The sequence below is a fragment of the Salvelinus alpinus genome, chromosome 8, assembly GCF_045679555.1.
Source record: "Salvelinus alpinus chromosome 8, SLU_Salpinus.1, whole genome shotgun sequence".
NCBI lineage: Eukaryota > Metazoa > Chordata > Actinopteri > Salmoniformes > Salmonidae > Salvelinus > Salvelinus alpinus.
This window is the reverse complement of record NC_092093.1, coordinates 77515008-77534405: the sequence shown is the minus strand read 5'-3', so window position 1 is coordinate 77534405 and position 19398 is coordinate 77515008. Positions and strand designations below refer to the sequence as shown.

The 19398-nt window shown below is 41.4% G+C and overlaps 1 protein-coding gene across 1 annotated transcript in view; it reads left to right on the top strand.

Moving 5' to 3' along the window:
* Nucleotides 1-19398, top strand: part of odad2 (outer dynein arm docking complex subunit 2) — a 77805-nt gene that overhangs the window by 6245 nt on the left and 52162 nt on the right. Inside the window, exons 4-10 of the mRNA XM_071415150.1 lie at nt 141-339; nt 552-658; nt 1453-1589; nt 2529-2645; nt 8082-8299; nt 8923-9051; nt 11876-12029. Coding sequence (XP_071271251.1) covers nt 141-339; nt 552-658; nt 1453-1589; nt 2529-2645; nt 8082-8299; nt 8923-9051; nt 11876-12029 — 1061 coding nt within the window. The remainder of the gene's footprint in view (nt 1-140; nt 340-551; nt 659-1452; nt 1590-2528; nt 2646-8081; nt 8300-8922; nt 9052-11875; nt 12030-19398) is intronic.

Below are 19398 nucleotides of genomic sequence, written 5' to 3'. Positions count from 1 at the left end.
TATCTACTGTATGTCTATATTACCCTAGGCCTGGACTTTCTTAAAATAGGCCTACATCGTTTGACCTCAATGGGACAATCTGGCAAAATAAACGTGAAAAAAAAATGTATGGACTTAACCATTTTTACTGTAATTTGTAGCCAACAGAGACCCTGTTGCGAAGATGCTGGGACCTAGCTTCGCCACAGTGGAGGGGGAGGACAGCTCTGTGCTGCGTCTCCTGGAGAAGGTAAAGGAGGGGGACCAGGCCAAGGAGACTGAGATCAAAGTGAAGCTGCTCATCCTACTGCAGCAGCTGGACACTCAGCTGCTCAGCAACTCCCTCAAGCAGATCTCCCAGTGGGTGCCTTTCCTTCCTCCTCCTCTGTCTGCATTCTCTATCAATAACAAATCAATCTATCTTCATTCACACACTGACTCCCACTCCCACTTCAGACAAGTACAAACATATGGGTTTTACTGATTAAAAAACTGTTTCTTACCAGACAGAACAACCACAAATGGGCCCAAGATGAATTGTCTGTATTTGTTTTTGTTGTTTTTTTGTACAGGGAGGTTAGGCTCAGTCCTGCCACAGTGAAGAATGATGTTGAGCTGCTGAAAAGCTTCTGCAGTGAAGGGGAGAAAAGGGTGTTGACGTCTGTTCAATACACATCAGGTTTGAGTTATCTTTCCCATTTTCTTTCTTTTGCTATTAGAGGGTAATACTAGGATATACAAAATATCTGTGTTCAACCCTGAAAAACATGTTAGTCATTATACATGTCAGATGTACTGAGACAATCGATTGTTTCACTTGCCTCAGTCGGCGCGGCACATTTGCGATGCCATAACAATTAACCGTTCAGTGGAAAACGCACCACCCCAGTGATAAATGCAGTCTTTTGAAAAAAACTTCTATGCAAATAGTCTCCAACCTGTCATATCGGGCACATTAAAATAAGGTGGTATGTGTGTCACGATGCTCTGCGGGGTAGCTGTTTTCAGAGGATGATTTATCAGGGAGTGAAATCACAGCGAGCTCTAAATAACCTGGTCTTCTGTCTTCAGACCTGTACTGCATCCCAAATGGCACCCTGTTCCCTATATAGTGCACTCATTTTGACCTGAGCCCTATGGGCCCTGGTCAAAAGTAGTGCACTAAATATGGAATAGTGTGCCATTTGGGATGCCAGCCCCTGTACCGCTCTCTCTGAGGTAGAGTTGATCCGTCATCTTCGCTGGCAGCTCAGGGAACAGCGATGATTTCTCCTGTGATGCTGCACACTTTGAACCCGTATTGGAACTGTATTTTCCCTCTAATTCTCGATCCCCTCATACGTTCTGTACCTTCAGGGAAAACTCACAATGTGGCCTAATTCCCTATAGAGACATTACTACTGTATGGTAAAATCCTATTGATTTAACGTACATTGTACACTGAACTGACATGCTCTTCTTATTTTTCTGCAGATTATGAGTTCACCAATGGCTGTCGAACTCCTCCTTGGAGGCAGGTGCATGGTGAGATTTGCTACCTAGTGATAAAGCCGTGTGACACTCAGCCCCTGCACATCACCTGCAGCACAGCTGGAGTCTTTCTCAACGGGGTAAGATAGCTAGAGATAGATTAGTGTCACTGAATCAACACTAGTTTCCCGTAGACTGAGACCCAAATGAGTTGTGGATTATGTTTAAACTGTCAAACAGAAATCCTGCAGCAAGAAACGCTCTTTATTTTCTCCTTTCGTTTCAGTTTCCATAAACTGAATTTCAGTCAACAGTATTCCATTCTCCGCATTAGATATTATTTTTAGTCTACAGGATGTGTTTTGTCATAAATGCTTTAGGCATCGGTCAATTAATAGTCAAGATATTATAGCACAGTATGTTTGCCAATTGTTATGAACAAGCACGGCAAATTAAAAATAATCTGAATATAATTTTTTTAAATATAGAACGTTTCTGTTAATGATAGCCCGTAAAGTTTCCAAAACATTAGGTAAGTGTCACTGAAAAGTTTTGGAATTTATGTACTGAAGTAGCGTTAACTGCATGGTGGAATTCCAAGTTTGCCCTGTGTTGTTAAACATTTACAACCACCCCATTGACCTTAACGTGTCTGCAATTAATCATAAGAAAACATTTTACATGCCTCAGCGTCTTTCACTCTCTCCGTCACTGCCTGATTGGCTGAGTTAGTACATTTCCTGTCTCCCTGTTTCCTCACCTGGAAATGGTTCAATTCAGGACACTGAAACCCGTGTTCCAACATGTATGACATTGATGGTATATTGACAAAAATGACACCTAAAAGATTACAGTTTAACATAATGTGGGTCCAGGCGGTACACACTGGTGTTGAATTCCAGCCTGTGAAGCTGCATTTTGATACTTTGACCCTCTCTAACCTCAGTTGTTCTGACAGATATCCAACTGAGCCTATAGTTAGTCTATAGGGGTCTCTGCCAGTAACAGTGAATAGCTTCATGGTATTATGTATTAGTAGTATTGATCTGATACATAAAATGTTATCTTCATCTTCACAGGGCATAAGGCAGGAGGGTGAGGAAAATGCCTATGACAGAACAAGCGAGGTCTACAAAGACCTGGCAACCCTTCTGAAAAGCACGTCTCCCCATTTTGCAGAGAACATAAATAAACAGGTAGGGTTTCACGTGAAGCAAGTTGCGGTTTTCTCCGAGTAATATTTGCTCTGCCGATAACCCTACGAAGCAGTATGCATTCGACTGATCATAGATGACGTAATGTAATGCATAGTAGAGTGCGTTTAGGATTGTGAATCAGTGTCTGCACTCGTCCTCCCCGGTGAGCTAGTGTCTGGTTGTCACAGTGCACAGTGAGAACTCTCTGAAGCTGTTGCAGCACTACCTAACCTTACTTTCCAAATCACCCCAGTTGAAAAGAATGTTAAAAAAACAATCCAGTTACTCACACAGACAGAGTCATGTGTTGCCCTGAAATGCCAGTGATTCATTCAGTAGTGCTGTTTCCTGCTTAAGTGATTTGATGAATTAACAAATCACCCCAATAATGACTTCAAGCTGTGGTGGGAAAAAATGTGTTTATCATCTGAATATTTGGACATATTTTTTGTCACGAGTGACTCAATAATGTATTGTTGGAAAATGCTGTATAATTTACAGGCATGCTAGCTATACAGTTACAGGGGCCAAATATTTACGGAGAAACCTTGTACATTTATTTATGTTCTAGGAAAGGACACAATGTTTTATTTAATTGATTAAACAAGTATATTGAGTATTTATTAATTTCCTCATGTCTATTTGGACTGTCTTATGAGTAGTTACAACAAAGTAGTCTAGCTAAACAAATAATAGTATTTTCCCACTTTAAATCGTTCATTTCTGTTAGCAAAGACTATAGTCATTGTTGCTCTTGCTGGTTTCTCCTGGGCTGGTTTATATTCACTATAATTCTGTCCTTGAGCTATTGAAACGGAAATGTGATTAAAACTGATTTCCTTTTACCCCTTTCTGCAAATCTTGCTCTTTAAAATGAGGAGCCCACTGGTTGAATCAACGTTGTTTCCACGTCACTTCAACAACAAAAATTCTATGTGAGGACGTTGAATCAATGTGGAAAACTGATTGGATCAACATAAGACAATTTAGTCTTTTTTTTCACCCAACTTTTTACCTCAATCCAATGACATGGTGAAATGTTTTGTTGATTTCACGTTGAATTCACATTACTTGACAACTCAACCAGTGGGACGTTATCACAATAATATATTGTAGTTTGCAAATGTAAAGCCGGGCAGACAAGAATATACAGTGGGGAGAACAAGTATTTGATACACTGCCGATTTTGCAGGTTTTCCTACTTACAAAGCATGTAGAGGTCTGTAATATTTATCATAGGTACACTTCAACTGTGAGAGACGGAATCTAAAATAAAAATCCAGAAAATCACATTGTATGATTTTTAAGTAATTAATTTGCATTTTATTGCATGACATAAGTATTTGATCACCTACCAACCAGTAACAATTCCGGCTCTCACAGACCTGTTCGTTTTTCTTTAAGAAGCCCTCCTGTTCTCCACTCATTACCTGTATTAACTGCACCTGTTTGAACTCGTTACCTGTATAAAAGACACCTGTCCACACAATCAAACAGATTCCAACCTCTCCACAATAGCCAAGACCAGAGAGCTGTGTAAGGACATCAGGGCTAAAATTGTAGACCTGCACAAGGCTGGGATGGGCTACAGGACAATAGGCAAGCAGCTTGGTCAGAAGGCAACAACTGTTGGCGCAATTATTAGAAAATGGAAGAAGTTCAAGATGACGGTCAATCACCCTCGGTCTGGGGCTCCATGCAAGATCTCCCCTCGTGGGGCATCAATGATCATGAGGAAGGTGAGGGATCAGCCCAGAACTACACGGCAGGACCTGGTCAATGACCTGAAGAGAGCTGGGACCACAGTCTCAAAGAAAACCATTAGTAACACACTATGCCGTCATGGATTAAAATCCTGCAGCGCACGCAAGGTCCCCCTGCTCAAGCCAGCGCATGTCCAGGCCCGTCTGAAGTTTGCCAATGACCATCTGGATGATCCAGAGGAGGAATGGGAGGTCATGTGGTCTGATGAGACAAAAATAGAGCTTTTTGGTCTAAACTCCACTCGCCGTGTTTGGAGGAAGAAGAAGGATGAGTACAACCCCAATAACACCATCCCAACCGTGAAGCATGGAGGTGGAAACATCATTCTTTGGGGATGCTTTTCTGCAAAGGGGACAGGACGACTGCACCGTATTAAGGGGGGGATGGATGGGGCCATGTATCGCGAGATCTTGGCCAACAACCTCCTTCCCTCAGTAAGAGCATTGAAGATGGGTCGTGGCTGGGTCTTCCAGCATGACAACGACCCGAAACACACAGCCAGGGCAACTAAGGAGTGGCTCCGTAAGAAGCATCTCAAGGTCCTGGAGTGGCCTAGCCAGTCTCCAGACCTGAACCCAATAGAAAATCTTTGGAGGGAGCTGAAAGTCCGTATTGCCCAGCGACAGCCCCGAAACCTGAAGGATCTGGAGAAGGTCTGTATGGAGGAGTGGGCCAAAATCCCTGCTGCAGTGTGTGAAAACCTGGTCAAGAACTACAGGAAATGTATGATCTCTGTAATTGCAAACGAAGGTTTCTGTACCAAATATTAAGTTCTGCTTTTCTGATGTATCAAATACTTATGTCATGCAATAAAATGCAAATTAATTACTTAAAAATCATACAATGTGATTTTCTGGATTTTTTTTTTTTTTGATTCCGTCTCTCACAGTTGAAGTGTACCTATGATAAAAATGACAGACCTCTACATGCTTTGTAAGTAGGAAAACCTGCAAAATCGGCAGTGTATCAAATACTTGTTCTCCCCACTGTATTTGTTATTTTCCCACACAATTTCAGGAACTGGTAAGTCAGTGCTTGCTTTATGGACAAGAGCTTAATACAAAGGAAATGTCTTGTTTGACATACAAGAGTTGTCTGAAGTACGATCTGCCATAATAGCCCCTCTATAATCGATGGACGTTCCCGAGACATTTACCATTTACATCATGTTACTGCAGTGGCCTATAACATCCATTGTTCTCCCCATTTGGAAATAACGATATTATCAAGGAAAAAGAGCCTCATTACTTTCAATTGAATTGTGCTTGGCCAGTCAGTGTGACTTAGTGCCACAGAGAGACAGGTCAGGTTAAGTGGCGGGTAAGTGGGGCAGTATAAACCCCAATGAGCAGTGCCAGGCCGCTGTGCTGTGTAAAATGGCCATCCAGGCTTTAATGTTTTATGAGTCCTGTGTCTGTGAGGAGTGATGCCATGAGGCTGAACCTGTCGGTCTGAGGATGTTGGACAGTAGGCCGTAAAACTACTGTAAATGAGGTAGCTGAGATACAATTCAAGTCGCAGGTTTTCTCTGCCTACTTCTTTTGCCCTTTGAAGTTGCTACAGTTATGTAGAAAAACATTGAATTGTGACGGTGAGGTGATATAAAGGGAGTGTTTTGCACTCAAATCAGGCAATCTCTTTTTGGCCTTTTTACACCCCACCAAAGGATTTTCCCTCTGCAATAATTAAGCACACTTCTTATATGAGAAAGGGTCAGCTTGACTCAGCAGTGAATGCTGATTGCAGATAAAAGCCTTTTGTATTGATTGGTGCAACAGGCAGTGCAGTACTGTAACCTGTTCAGACATACAGCAATAAAGTAATTGCACTCAATCTTGAGGACAAAAAAATGTAAAACCGCTCCGGCCGGGACCTGCTCTCTGATTGTATCACCAAGAGCCCAAAATGGTTGTGATCCAAGTCAACATGAAGCCTGGCAGGGTGATAGCCAAAGATAACAACACCAATCTCTGAACATGATCTACTCGTTTCCAGCGTCGCGGAAGCAGATTCTTTTTCACAGTTTTATTAGATCAGACATTCTCAATCAAATAAGCAAGAGGCAGCCAGAGGAGAAGAGTGCAGCACCTGGGAAGCATACCGCATAATGCTACTCCCTTCCTTGGTGTGTTGGACCGACAGAACGTGTTGGACTGACTCGTTCTGAAAATTACAACGTGATTAGAAATTGGACATGGTGTCTGTGTTATGCATGCGCGATCACACGCAAAAATGCAATTCAAAAATCCCGAAATCAATCTATCTCTGCTGTCATGTTCACTCTCCACACGGAGTCTCGCGGAGCTCCGCCACTGACAGCTACCCATTAGCTGACAGCTGCACATTTGTTGCACCTCTTCTGATTTTCCATCACTGTGTGGAGCAAGTCATTATAGATACAAGTCCATAACGTGTAAATATTTGGAGTCTCAGGTTTCTCAGTGAGGGCTTGCAACGTGGCACAAAAAATAATAATTGTTCCAATGATTTGGAAGTCAGCTGTAGTAAAAAAAAAAAATTGTCGCTGAGAAGTGTGAGGAGAGTTGCATGCAGACAGGCGTCAGACTTGCTTAAAGTGTCTGTGCACTTGTTTGTTGGCCCTCTCACTGCTCTGACAGAGCCGTCCCTGTGCTGTGTGCGCTGCTGTAGTGTGCCATAGACTTTGGAATGTTTCCTTCGGTCTTAGCATATGGAGTTTGTCCATTTCAGGTATCATAAAAAGAGGTAAGGTTGGACACCTGAAATGCAGCCACGGCGGACTGAATTGGCCTGCAGTAGCTGGAAGGTCACTCTGGGTTCTAAGACAAACAAGCCTTTTGAAAAGTGGCCCGAGCGTGGTTGAGCCGAACGTACGAACATAGCCGTAGTATTCCATGTTAATTATTTTTCCCCTTTTACTTCTGAAAATCACAAATCAAAAATGAGCTCATTGAGAGCAATGGCAGTCTGAGGCGAACAATTTTCTGCCTAGCAGGTGTCTGTGATTATAAAACGTTCCCTGCCTGCAATCCATTCATGTGTGTCTTGTTGGCATTCTTATGTTAGGTTGTAAAGTTGGGTAAAAAGACCTTCAAAAACTTTAAAAATCATCTTTGAATAACAGTGACACAAAGGCTCTACTTTCTCCATGCCAAACTGCAAGGTTTTAGCGTGAGGAATGTAAAGAAACAATAAACTTTTGATATTGTTCAGCCAATTAATAGAGAGGGACCTCTTCTGTGTTGTAAAGCACTGGGAATGTGTTATTTTATTCCCTTCGCTCAGTAATAAAGGCTGAATTGTTATTCTGCTGCGGGAATGTTGAGAAAGTTCTGTTTTATCATGAACAGTCCCTGATACAGACTTATAACCCTGATTCGTTTTTATAGGGTTCTTCTTGGGCTGAGAAGAACTGAACGACACCCTTTCAGACACCAGTGTGTGATGTCTCTCAAATAAATGAGTAAAGAGGCAACATATCAGATGTAGAATGGAAAATATGCTTTATAACTTAAAAGAATCACAAAAGGCCCGAAAACTTTGTTAAAAGAACAATCATTCAGAGGAAGAGCTTTTTTAACGACCCAAGTCCATATAATTTTACGACCCAAATTTATTGTATATTTCACTGCTAGCATTTTGGTGCAAATTAAGAGAGGTCCTCTTTTCTCATGTCTTTTTTCCCCTCAACAGGATTTTGCCGTTCAAGAAGAACCTCCAACACAAAAGGTCCAACATGTGGAACTGGTTGATGCAGAGGAACAAGGCCAACCCCAGAGGTCTTACGAGCATCACGAAAAGAATGTGCATGAGAAGGCGAGACAACAGCTTGTGCAAAACAAGCCAGGCGGCAAAAAGAAATTAGAACCATCTTTGAAATGGAAGAACCTCGGTCTCGCATCTCCCTATGAGTACGTGATAATTCCACCCTTATATACAATGTCCTTGAAATATTGCAATGCGTGTAATATGCGTGGCGGGAACTTTCTGCTCCAATAGATTTGAAGCTTTTAAGTAAGAAGGGGGCGATGCTGGTGTCAAGCACTCCGATGGCTGTGTTTGTCTCAGTGTGTCTTCTCCACATGCCAGCAGTCACACATTATAAAGAGATGGTTTTATATGGCTTATACATTTAAGGGCAAGCACAAATATTCCTGATTATATGGACGTTCCCAGTTAATGGATGTGTTCACTGTGTTGAACCCCTCAGCTCAATTATAGACCGAAAACTTGGGCGCGGGAGGATAAATTCACAGAAATGATCTATCGCATATGTTCTTTGATTGATAAATAGATCTAGCAGGGGTTTGAGTATTTGCAGCTGCACCTTGTGATAAGTGTCCCCATTTTTAAGAGGCAACTGGCTCCAGATAAAAGTGCCTTAAACGGCTAAAAAAGCCTAAAATCCCTGCGTCTCTCTTCTCTCCCTCAATGCCTTAGATGATGATGATGTTATGTTACGATAAATAACTATTTAAAAATAGAAAAATGGGTAATGATGTGTGCCTTTTTATTTTATTTTTTTTTTTTTTAGTGAAGCAGATGACAAGAAATCGAAAAAGAATGCAGTGAGTGAAAAGTTTGCCGAGACGCAGGAGAAGATGCAGAAGAAAGCCGATTTCTCTGTGTCCTCCTTACCTGGTCGGCAGTCGTCTAATAAAACGTAAGCCACCTGATGGGGATTTCTCTTCCTGCACTACATAAATGATAGAGCTTCCACAGTACAGCAGAGAAAGCAGCAGCCTACAGTACAGGAGATTGCTGAGTTAACAGAAAGAAAAGATTGGCAAAACTCTTTTGACCCATGATGATATTTTCTGTGGATTATAAGTATTCTTATATAAGATAATGTATGGGTCTGATGTACACCTTCCCTGTTTTTCCTCTGGCGCCTGGCAGCGAGGTTTCCAGCTGTCCCCATAATTGTGACAGGCCAGTATATACAGGACCTCTAGTAAAGTTACTGGGTCGACTGTAGCCACTGTTCTGCCAATTAGCTTTTTTCCACCTTGCACCAGTGAAACTTGGTACACATACAGGAGGGGAACTAGGCAGGTAGCCTAGCGGTTAAGAGCGTTGGGCCAGTAACCCAAAGGTTGCTGGTTTAAATCCCAGAGCTGGCAAAGGTGAAAAATCTGCCGTTCTGCCAGGCAATTAACCCCCAACAACAACTGCTCCCCTAGACGTCGATTAAGACAGCCTCTCACACCTCTCTGATTCAGAAGGTGTGGGTTAAATGCATTCAGTTGTGCAAGTTGTGAATAGGTATCCCCCTTCAGGGAGCCTACTGACATGACTTATGGACAGTAGTGATAGCAGACACAGGGACAGTGCTTCACTGCTTAATTAAGGCTTGGTTCAGTGTTTATCCTGGCTCTGCTACGCTGCCTGGGAAACGGTCATATCGGCTGGTTTCCTCTGATAATGGCCTTCTCTGGAAATTCTATCTGTGTACATGGGAACCATCTCCCCGCTGACCCATTTGAACGTGTACCAAATTTCATTGCTCCGCGGTGCGCCGTTTTAATGATACACTTATTTGAGTGGCCCAGCTGACTTTAAAATCCATCTGCATTTCTGTTTGCGTGTATGGAAGGAAGGCTACGGTAGAGAGAGGCCTGCTTTGTGTAGCATGATGATGAATACTCCAGTTCCCCCATTACTTTCGGACCCTCTCTTTCACTTTATGCTTGGCTGCTGCTGCTTAGATCTCAAGGACGTTCAAACCTGACACTTCCATTTAGGTTTGGAATTTTAATGGTGCTTGTTGTATAGAATAACATCGCCGTTATTTTAAATGGAAAAACCTCAAATATTGTTATGTGTATCATTGCAGTTATTTAAATCCTTCCTGTGTATGTACTTGTATAGTTAATTATGTTAGGGGGTAGATCAGCTTTAATATTGCTGATAGATTGTAGCTTCCATCAGTGTAATTGTCTGCATCATTTCTAATCCCCCATATATGTTTTTTGTAAATATATACAGTACCAGTCAAAAGTTTGGACACCTACTCATTCAAGAGTTCTTTATTTTTTACTATTTTCTACATTGTAGAATAATAGTGAAGACATCAATACTATGAAATAACACATATGGAATCATGTAGTAACCAAAAAAGTGTTAAAACAAATCAAAAGATATGTTATATTTGAGATTCTTCAAAGTAGCCACCCTTTGCCTTGATGACAGCTTTGCACACTCTTGGCATTCTCTCAACCAGCTTCATGAGGTAGACACCTGGAATGCATTTCAATTAACAGGTGTGCCTTGTTAAGTTCATTTGTGGAATTTATTTTCTTCTTAATGTGTTTGAGCCAATCAGTTGTGTTGTGACAAGGTAGGGGTGGTAAACAGAACATACCCTAAAAGACCAAGTCCATATTATGGCAAGAACAGCTCAAATAAGCAAAGAGAAACGACAGTCCATCATTACTTTCAGACATGAAGGTCAGTCAATGCGGAAAAAAATTCAAGAACTTTGAAAGTTTCTTCAAGTGCAGTCACAAAAACCATCAAGCACTATGATAAAACTGGCTCTCATGAGGACCGCCACAGGAAAGGACGATCCAAAGTTACCTCTGCTGCAGAGGATAAGTTCATTAGAGTTACCATCCTCAGATTCCAGCCGAAATAAATGCTTCACAGATTTCAAGTATGACACATCTCAACATCAACTGTTCAGAGGAGACTGCGTGAATCAGGCCTTCATAGTTGAATTGCTGCAAAGAAACCACTACTAAAGGACACCAATAAGAAGAAGAGACTTGCTTGGGCCAAGAAACACGAGCAATGGACATTAGACCGGTGGAAATCTGTCCTTTGGTCTGATGAGTCCAAGTTTGAGATGTTGGGTTCCAAGCACTGTGTCTTTGTGTGAGACAGAGTAGGTGAACGGATGATCTCCGCATGTGTGGTTCCCACCGTGAAGCATGGAGGAGGTGTGATGGTGTGGGGGTGCTTTGCTGGTGATACTGTTTTTGAATTATTTAGAATTCAAGGCACACTTAATCAGCATGGCTACCACAGCATTCTGCAGCGATATACACAGATCTTTTAAAATATATTTTCCTTTGTTTTCCACTAACCCTACCACCCCTCCCCTAATTGGAGTAAACGAATGAACAAGAACACTTAGGCTTTTACTTCCACCTTTTACATAGTATATACATTTTTGGGACACAATCTATTTTACAAGAGTCATCTTTTGTTTGTTTTTTCTCCTATCCTTCCGCTACCCTCAACCGCTCCCATCTATTTCTGCAGACCATCCAGTGCTTGTATAGTTATTACACATACTTGGTCTAGATAGTGATTTTAGCTTGTTTCCCTTAACCTTTCAGTTATTTTAAATTACAAAAGTAAATCCTGGACATTAACCTTCATATTTTGTTATCACATACCGACATTGAACCTCTTCTTGTTTATGAGTATGAACACACAGCCTAGATGTTGATTGTTATCTCCTGCTGCATCCTGCTCCTCAGTAAGACCCCGGGAGGAGTTGGTGGCGCCGATGACTTCAGTGAGAGTTCATCGGAGAGTGAGGAGGATGAGGAGCAGCCAGAGCGCCGCACGGAGAGCAACACAGACCTGCCCTCAGAGTACTGGCAGATCCAGAAACTGGTCAAGTACCTCAAGGTACAGTACAGTAAAGCCTATAGAGGCCCGGCCCTCCTCTGCTTTGGGAATTTGACTGAAAATAAGTTGTATTGTTCTGTACTACTGTTCTGTACTACTAAACATGTAGTATTCTAGCAGGCCAGCAGTCCACAACAGACAGGAAACAGTCAAATCCAGGTTATTTTCCTGTGATCCATACAGGAATTTTTATGCGGAGTTGAGTCAATATTTTTGAAATTGTCTAAAAAGTAGTAATTGATTTAAGGTATTTCTCCGTGTCTGTTGTATTGTAATAGTCACAATAGTGCTAATGTCACCTGGGAGAAACATAATGTTATCACCTTAACATAATTCCACATGCCTGCTTTGGGTACATTTTATGACATTGTCGACAAACTGACGTTGGAAAAAATATACATTGCATTGCAAAAGTATTCAGACCCTTTGTATTTCCTCACATTTTATTGTTACAAATAAATATTCTGTAATGTCAAAGTGGAAGAAAACAGTATTTTTGGGGGGGTGGATAAATACATTCATAACTAAAATATAGTCGTTGTATAAGTATTCAGCCAATTTGTTTAGGCAAGCCTAAAATTTGGTTTAACAAATCACATAATAATGGACTCATTCTGTGTGAAATAATAGGGGTTGGCATGATTTTTTAATGACTACTCCTTCCTCTGTCTCCCCTACATACAACATATGTAAGGTCCCTCAGTCAAGTATTGAGTTTCAAGCACAGATTCAACTACTGTACAAAGACCGAAAGCCAGGTTCAGTCTGCTTTACCCCTGAGACTGGGAGAGGAATCCATATTTCAGCAGGACAATAACCTACACTGGAGTTGCTTACCAAGAAGAGTGTGAATGTTCCTGAGTGGCCAAGTTACAGTTTTGACTTAAATCTGCTTGAAAATCTATCGCAAGACTTGAAAATTGCTGTCTAGCCATTATCCCCAACATCATGACAGAGCTTGAAGAATTTTGAAAAGAATAATGGGAAAATATTGCACAATTCAGGTGTGCAAAGTTCTTAGAGACTTACCCAAGAAGACAGCTTAAGTTGCTGCCAAAGGTGTTTCTTACATGTATTGACCCAGGGAGCGGAATACTTATGCATTGACTATATTTTAGTTATTTAATTTCTATTCATAAAAAACAAATGTTCACATTTTTCTCCCACTTTGACATTACGGAGTATTTTGTGTAGATTGTTGACCAAAAATGACAATTAAATCCCACTTTGTAACACAATAAAATGTGAAGAAATCCAAGGGGTCTGAATACATTGTATAAGGTGCTCCTGTTTTAAAGCGCCTGCTTTGTAGTAGGATGTTTATTGAAGTGGTTGGCCTGGGTCTGTGGAATTCTGGTTTCTGACACACTAGGCCTGTTTGGGTGCATGTGTGAGCCAACGCTTAGGAGATAGAAGAGAGCTGTCTAAACGCAGCAGCTGGACACGCTGTCTGCCCACACCACAGAGCATAAATGAAACGCGCCTCTGAAAGGCCTGACAGTGCATCTGGTGAATATTAATGTGTCAAAACACAAAAGGACCAAAAACGCCAGTGACCCAGACTGACTGGGAATACCTCCATCTACTGCCTGATTTGAAAGGAATTCTCCCTTCTCTCACTCTGTGGTTACCGGTCAGTTTATTTGGATAGATACCGTTTAGGTCCATGACATGATGTAACTGCAATCATATGATATTGTGGTTAGTCATTCATTGCATATCTGGCCCCTATACTTTAATGATAATCATGACCTAAGGTAGCTTCTCTCAGCTATGACTCGGCCATTTTAAATGTAGTAAATAAATTTTAAAAATGTGTGATAAATATATTTTTTATACAAATTAAATTGATTTACGGTATAATAATTCAATATGAATTACTTTATTTCGTACCTCTATGATCTAGGCGTATTAAATATTAGCAGAAACATATTTGTGGTACAGTATTTGGCTCTGTCCATGTTTTTATATACTTTACTGCAATCGGTAGCCCCTAATAAGATCATTCATAGGGCAACCGGTGGTTCTCTAAATGAAAACATTCATGCAAAGTTCAGTTCCAGGTAGATATTTTTAGCTTAAGAAAACATCAGGTAATTAATGAAAATTCCCTCTTAGGAAAGCAGTAGTTACTCTCTTTTCCAAAAAGGATTTAAAATGTAAATGATATAGAAAGAAAATAAGAGAACTTTCAAATTTCATTTTGTTTGTATACGTTATACTTTTCAGTGGGATTGAAGTGAATTCGTAGTGATACTTTGTGCCTTCAACAATATGCATTTGTAAACCTGTACTTCCCAGGCAGTATTATATCTGTCTGGAAACCACACAGTGGAGTTATTTATGGGGTTTGTCCAGTAGTCATTTTATAATATCATTACCATCAGAAGCTAAATGTAATCCAGAGCCAAGTTAAATATCTGTTTTATTTTAGGAGTAAGAACAGTTTTTTTTCTTCGTCTTTTCAGCGGTATAGACAGACATTTGTACTTCAGGAAGATTGAGACTTTCATAAAGCAACACATGAATGATCTGTGTTGCGTTTTAATGGTTATTTATCTAAGGATATTTAGCCAGAGTGCTAATATATGTGTCTACATTGCATGCGTTTAGAATGTCTTATGTAACGTACTAATATGTATACTAATATGTATATATGTGTGCCGATGAATACACATACAGTGTGCCATATAATAAGTTGTGTTTTTGCTCGCTGCAATGATGTTATAATGATGTTAACATGTTGCTTGCCGCAATGACTTAAACACTTTAGATGAGACTTGTGTGGAGTAGAGTACAGTGGAAGTCGGAAGTTTACATACACTTAAGTTTACATACACTTTCATTCAAACTCATTTTTCAACCACTCCACAAATGTCTTGTTAACAAACTATAGTTTTGGCTAGTCGGTTATGACATTTACTTTGTGCATGACACAAGTCATTTTTCCAACAATTGTTTACAGACAGATTATTTAACTTATAATTCACTATCACAATTCCAGTGGGTCAGAAGTTTACATACACTAAGTTGACTGTGCCTTTAAACAGCTTGGAAAATTCCAGAAAATGATGTCATGGCTTTAGAAGCTTCTGATAGGCTAATTGACATCATTTGAGTCAATTGGAGGTGTACCTGTGGATGTATTTCAAGGCCTACCTTTAAACTCAGTTCCTCTTTGCTTGACATCATGGGAAAATCAAAAGAAAACAAATTGTAGACCTCCACAAGTCTGGTTCATCCTTGGGAGCAATTTACAAATGCCTGAAGGTACCACATTCATCTGTGCAAACAATAATACGCAAGTATAAACACCATGGGACCACGCAGCCGTCATACCACTCAGGAAGGAGACCCGTTCTGTCTCCAAGAGATGAACGTACTTTGGTGCGAAAAGTGCAAATCAATCCCAGAACAACCGCAAAGGACCTTGTGAAGATGCTGGAGGAAACCGGTACAAAAGTATCTATATCCACAGTAAAACGAGTCCTATATCGACATAACCTGAAAGGCCACTCAGCAAGGAAGAAGCCACTGCTCCAAAACCGCCATAAAAAAAAGCCAGACTACGGTTTGCAACTGCACATGGGGACAAAGAAATATCCTCTGGTCTGATGAAACAAAAATATAACTGTTTGGCATTAATGACCATCGTTATGTTTGGAGGAAAAAGGGGGAGGCTGTTTTAGACAACAAACTTTAACCAAGTAAGATAAATAAATGTTCAATCAGTCCTAGGTGAATGAACAACAACAAAAGCTTCCTGTCATCACCAAACTGTCCATTTAAATAGTGTCAAGATAATGCGTTCATGACAGGGTTTGTAGCGTAAGCGTTAACATCACCGCCATGAGATCTGAGGGTCCTGGGTTCGCCCCTCTTTGAGGAGACATTTTTAGCATTCTCTTTCGTGTATAGTTTTGACACCCCCCTCCCAGTCCCGACACACACCGCCCCACACACGTATGGTGTGTGCTTATTTTCAATGATTAGGTTGCTCTTAAAAGAGCATCGTTGAATGGCAATGGACAGGGGCTGTGATGATTACTACTGTGGCCTGTTCCATTCGAGCAAACCATTGGTTCCTGCAAAGCTACCTGGTGTTGCCTCCCGCCTGCTGTGCGAGTCCTCCTATCTAGCTGGCTAACTAGCTAGCACACAGTGTCCTTCACTCCCACCTGCAGAACACCTGCCCTTGCCATCGTTAACAGACCTTCTGAAACAGTGCACAACAGGTGGGGGCAAAATACACTGTCTACCGGTGTTCTAGCTATTGTTAGCTAGCTAGCTACCTAGCCCGCCTGCTGAGTCCTAGCTTGCTAGCTAACTAGTAGAACTGCCCGACTTTCGGGGATGAAGGACACTCTACCGTTGTCCATAGTTAGCTACCTATGTTGTCACCCCCACCTCTTCTTCTGTGGGGTTTATCGGCTGTTGGCATCCAACGTTATGGCACGTTACTGCCACCTACTGTCCTGGAGCGCTCTCGCCTGTGTACCGGACTCCGTCTTGCTACCACGGAGGAGAGAACGGTGGATACTGGAGAGACCAACTCTCAAAGAATACGTTGTTGCCCTCATCCGTCAGATGCACTCCAACCCCTATGGTACATCCCAGGAACACACTGCTTTATGGCTGGGTGGCGGATTGTGTTCCCTGAAATGTTTATCGTGCTGGGCCCACTCTATGCACTTGGTTATCTTCTGGTCGCACTGGAACATCCAGCTCTTCCGCTGCGCGATATCAGAGAAGACCACCGCTGTCCTGGGTAACATTCGGATGACCACCTCTAAATCCGCACATCTGCCGCACCAGTGCCGTCCCTTTGGTGTATCCCAAGTCGTCTCCACCAAGATATACAGTGGGGCAAAAAAGTATTTAGTCAGCCACCAATTGTGCAAGTTCTCCCACTTAAAAAGATGAGAGAGGCCTGTAATTTTCATCATAGGTACACTTCAACTATGACAGACAAAATGAGAATAATTTTTTTTCCAGAAAATCACATTGTAGGATTTTTAATGAATTTATTTGCAAATTATGGTGGAAAATAAGTATTTGGTCACCTACAAACAAGCAAGATTTCTGGCTCTCACAGACCTGTAACTTCTTCTTTAAGAGGCTCCTCTGTCCTCCACTCGTTACCTGTATTAATGGCACCTGTTTGAACTTGTTATCAGTATAAAAGACGCCTGTCCACAAAAACAGTCACACTCCAAACTCCACTATGGCCAAGACCAAAGAGCTGTCAAAGGACACCAGAAACAAAATTGTAGACTTGCACCAGGCTGGGAAGACTGAATCTGCAATAGGTAAGCAGCTTGGTTTGAAGAAATCAACTGTGGGAGCAATTATTAGGAAATGGAAGACATACAAGACCACTGATAATCTCCCTCGATCTGGGGCTCCACGCAAGATCTCACCCCGTGGGGTCAAAATGATCACAAGAACGGTGAGCAAAAATCCCAGAACCACACGGGGGGACCTAGTGAATGACCTGCAGAGAGCTGGGACCAAAGTAACAAAGCCTACCATCAGTAACACACTACGCCACCAGGGACTCAAATCCTGCAGTGCCAGACGTGTCCCCCTGCTTAAGCCAGTACATGTCCAGGCCGTCTGAAGTTTGCTAGAGAGCATTTGGATGATCCAGAAGAAGATTGGGAGAATGTCATATGGTCAGATGAAACCAAAATAGAACGTTTTGGTAAAAACTCAACTCGTCGTGTTTGGAGGACAAAGAATGCTGAGTTGCATCCAAAGAACACCATACCTACTGTGAAGCATGGGGGTGGAAACATCATGCTTTGGGGATGTTTTTCTGCAAAGGGACCAGGACGACTGCTCTCCGAGCCACCTAAAGTGACAGTCAATGATGTATGTACAGTAAATTGTTAATTGGTAGGCTACATGTTGATTATTTTGCTGTGAATATTAAATAAATACTAATACTAATAACTACATTATTTCTGTTGCCATTTTCCGTTATGGTGTATTTTTACTTGACTATATTGCTGTGTTATGTTGTATAATTATGTTGCGTAATCACCTGCCGATATGAACACCTTGGATATTAAGTGAAGACTAGGCATTGGTCTGAAGCTGAAAAAGAAAGGAAATTGACACCACAATGCCTACTCAACTCATGCTCTCCCAAGGTTGTACAGCACACAGCTTTGACCTACTACAGTAGCCATGCTGATCTATTACTTCACACATTGTGTATGCAGGTTGCTTAGGATTCAAACCTTGTCAAACAGCCTAATTCATACTCTTCAGTGGAATAATGGAATGCACAGTGTCCTGCTATTAAAATAATACTGTATATCATTAGGCTGTATGTATTTTTTTAGAAATAGGCTGTTAATAGGCTGTTAATTGTTGTAGCGTCACCATCTTTATTTAAAAAATAAATACAAATACACACAACTTTGATCATATTCATTTGACAGAGGTAATCAACTACCCACTGATCAGCACAGAAATAGATAAAACAGGACCATTTTGTGAAACAAGTGTTTCTGAGCATCACTACAGACCCTGGTTCGATCCCAGGCTGTATTCCAGCCGGCTGCGACCGGGAGACCCATGAGGCTGTGCACAATTGGCCCAGCGGCGTTCGGGTTAGAGGATGGTTTGGCGGGCCGGGATGTTCTTTCGGGCGCTTGCATGCTGACTATGGTCGCCAGCTGTACGGTGTTTTCCTCTGACACATTGGTGTGGCTGGCTTCAGGGTTAAGCAAGCAGTGTGTCAAGAAGCAGTGCGACTTGGCGGGGTCGTGTTTCAGAGGACGCATGGCTCTCAACCTTCGCCTCTCCCGAGTCTGTACAAAGGTGTAAAAAGTTATAATATAAATACCTTTCCCTATATGGTAGCGGTCTCTCAAATTGCAGAACATACAGTAAAGTTTCCATACCACGTAATTGCCATCAATATGCACTGTAGGTAACCACAAGCTGAAGCCAAACGGCCTCATTAGCTAGAATTAGATACATGGCAACTTAACAGTTTCATATAATATGCTGTCGCCATAGCTGCTACCAATTACCCTAATTTGTGCTCTGCTTTTTTTGATAAAGCATTGGCGATTAGTAACTTCATTGTAAGTGGCTTAAGTGATGATTAACAAAAAATATTTAGGTGCCAAATTTATTAACATGTTTATTACTTAGCAAACCACACTCAAAGGTTGTCTATTGTGTAAGTGTTTACAATGACGGCTAGAATGTGGTCATTTTTGTTGCGTAGGTGGCTTCTTAATTTTCCTGCCACATAATAACACATTAGATGATCCCTTATTTGTCCCTAATATATATTTTCATATATTAGCATTAGATTATGTCCTTTAGTTTATATTGTCTTATAATAATG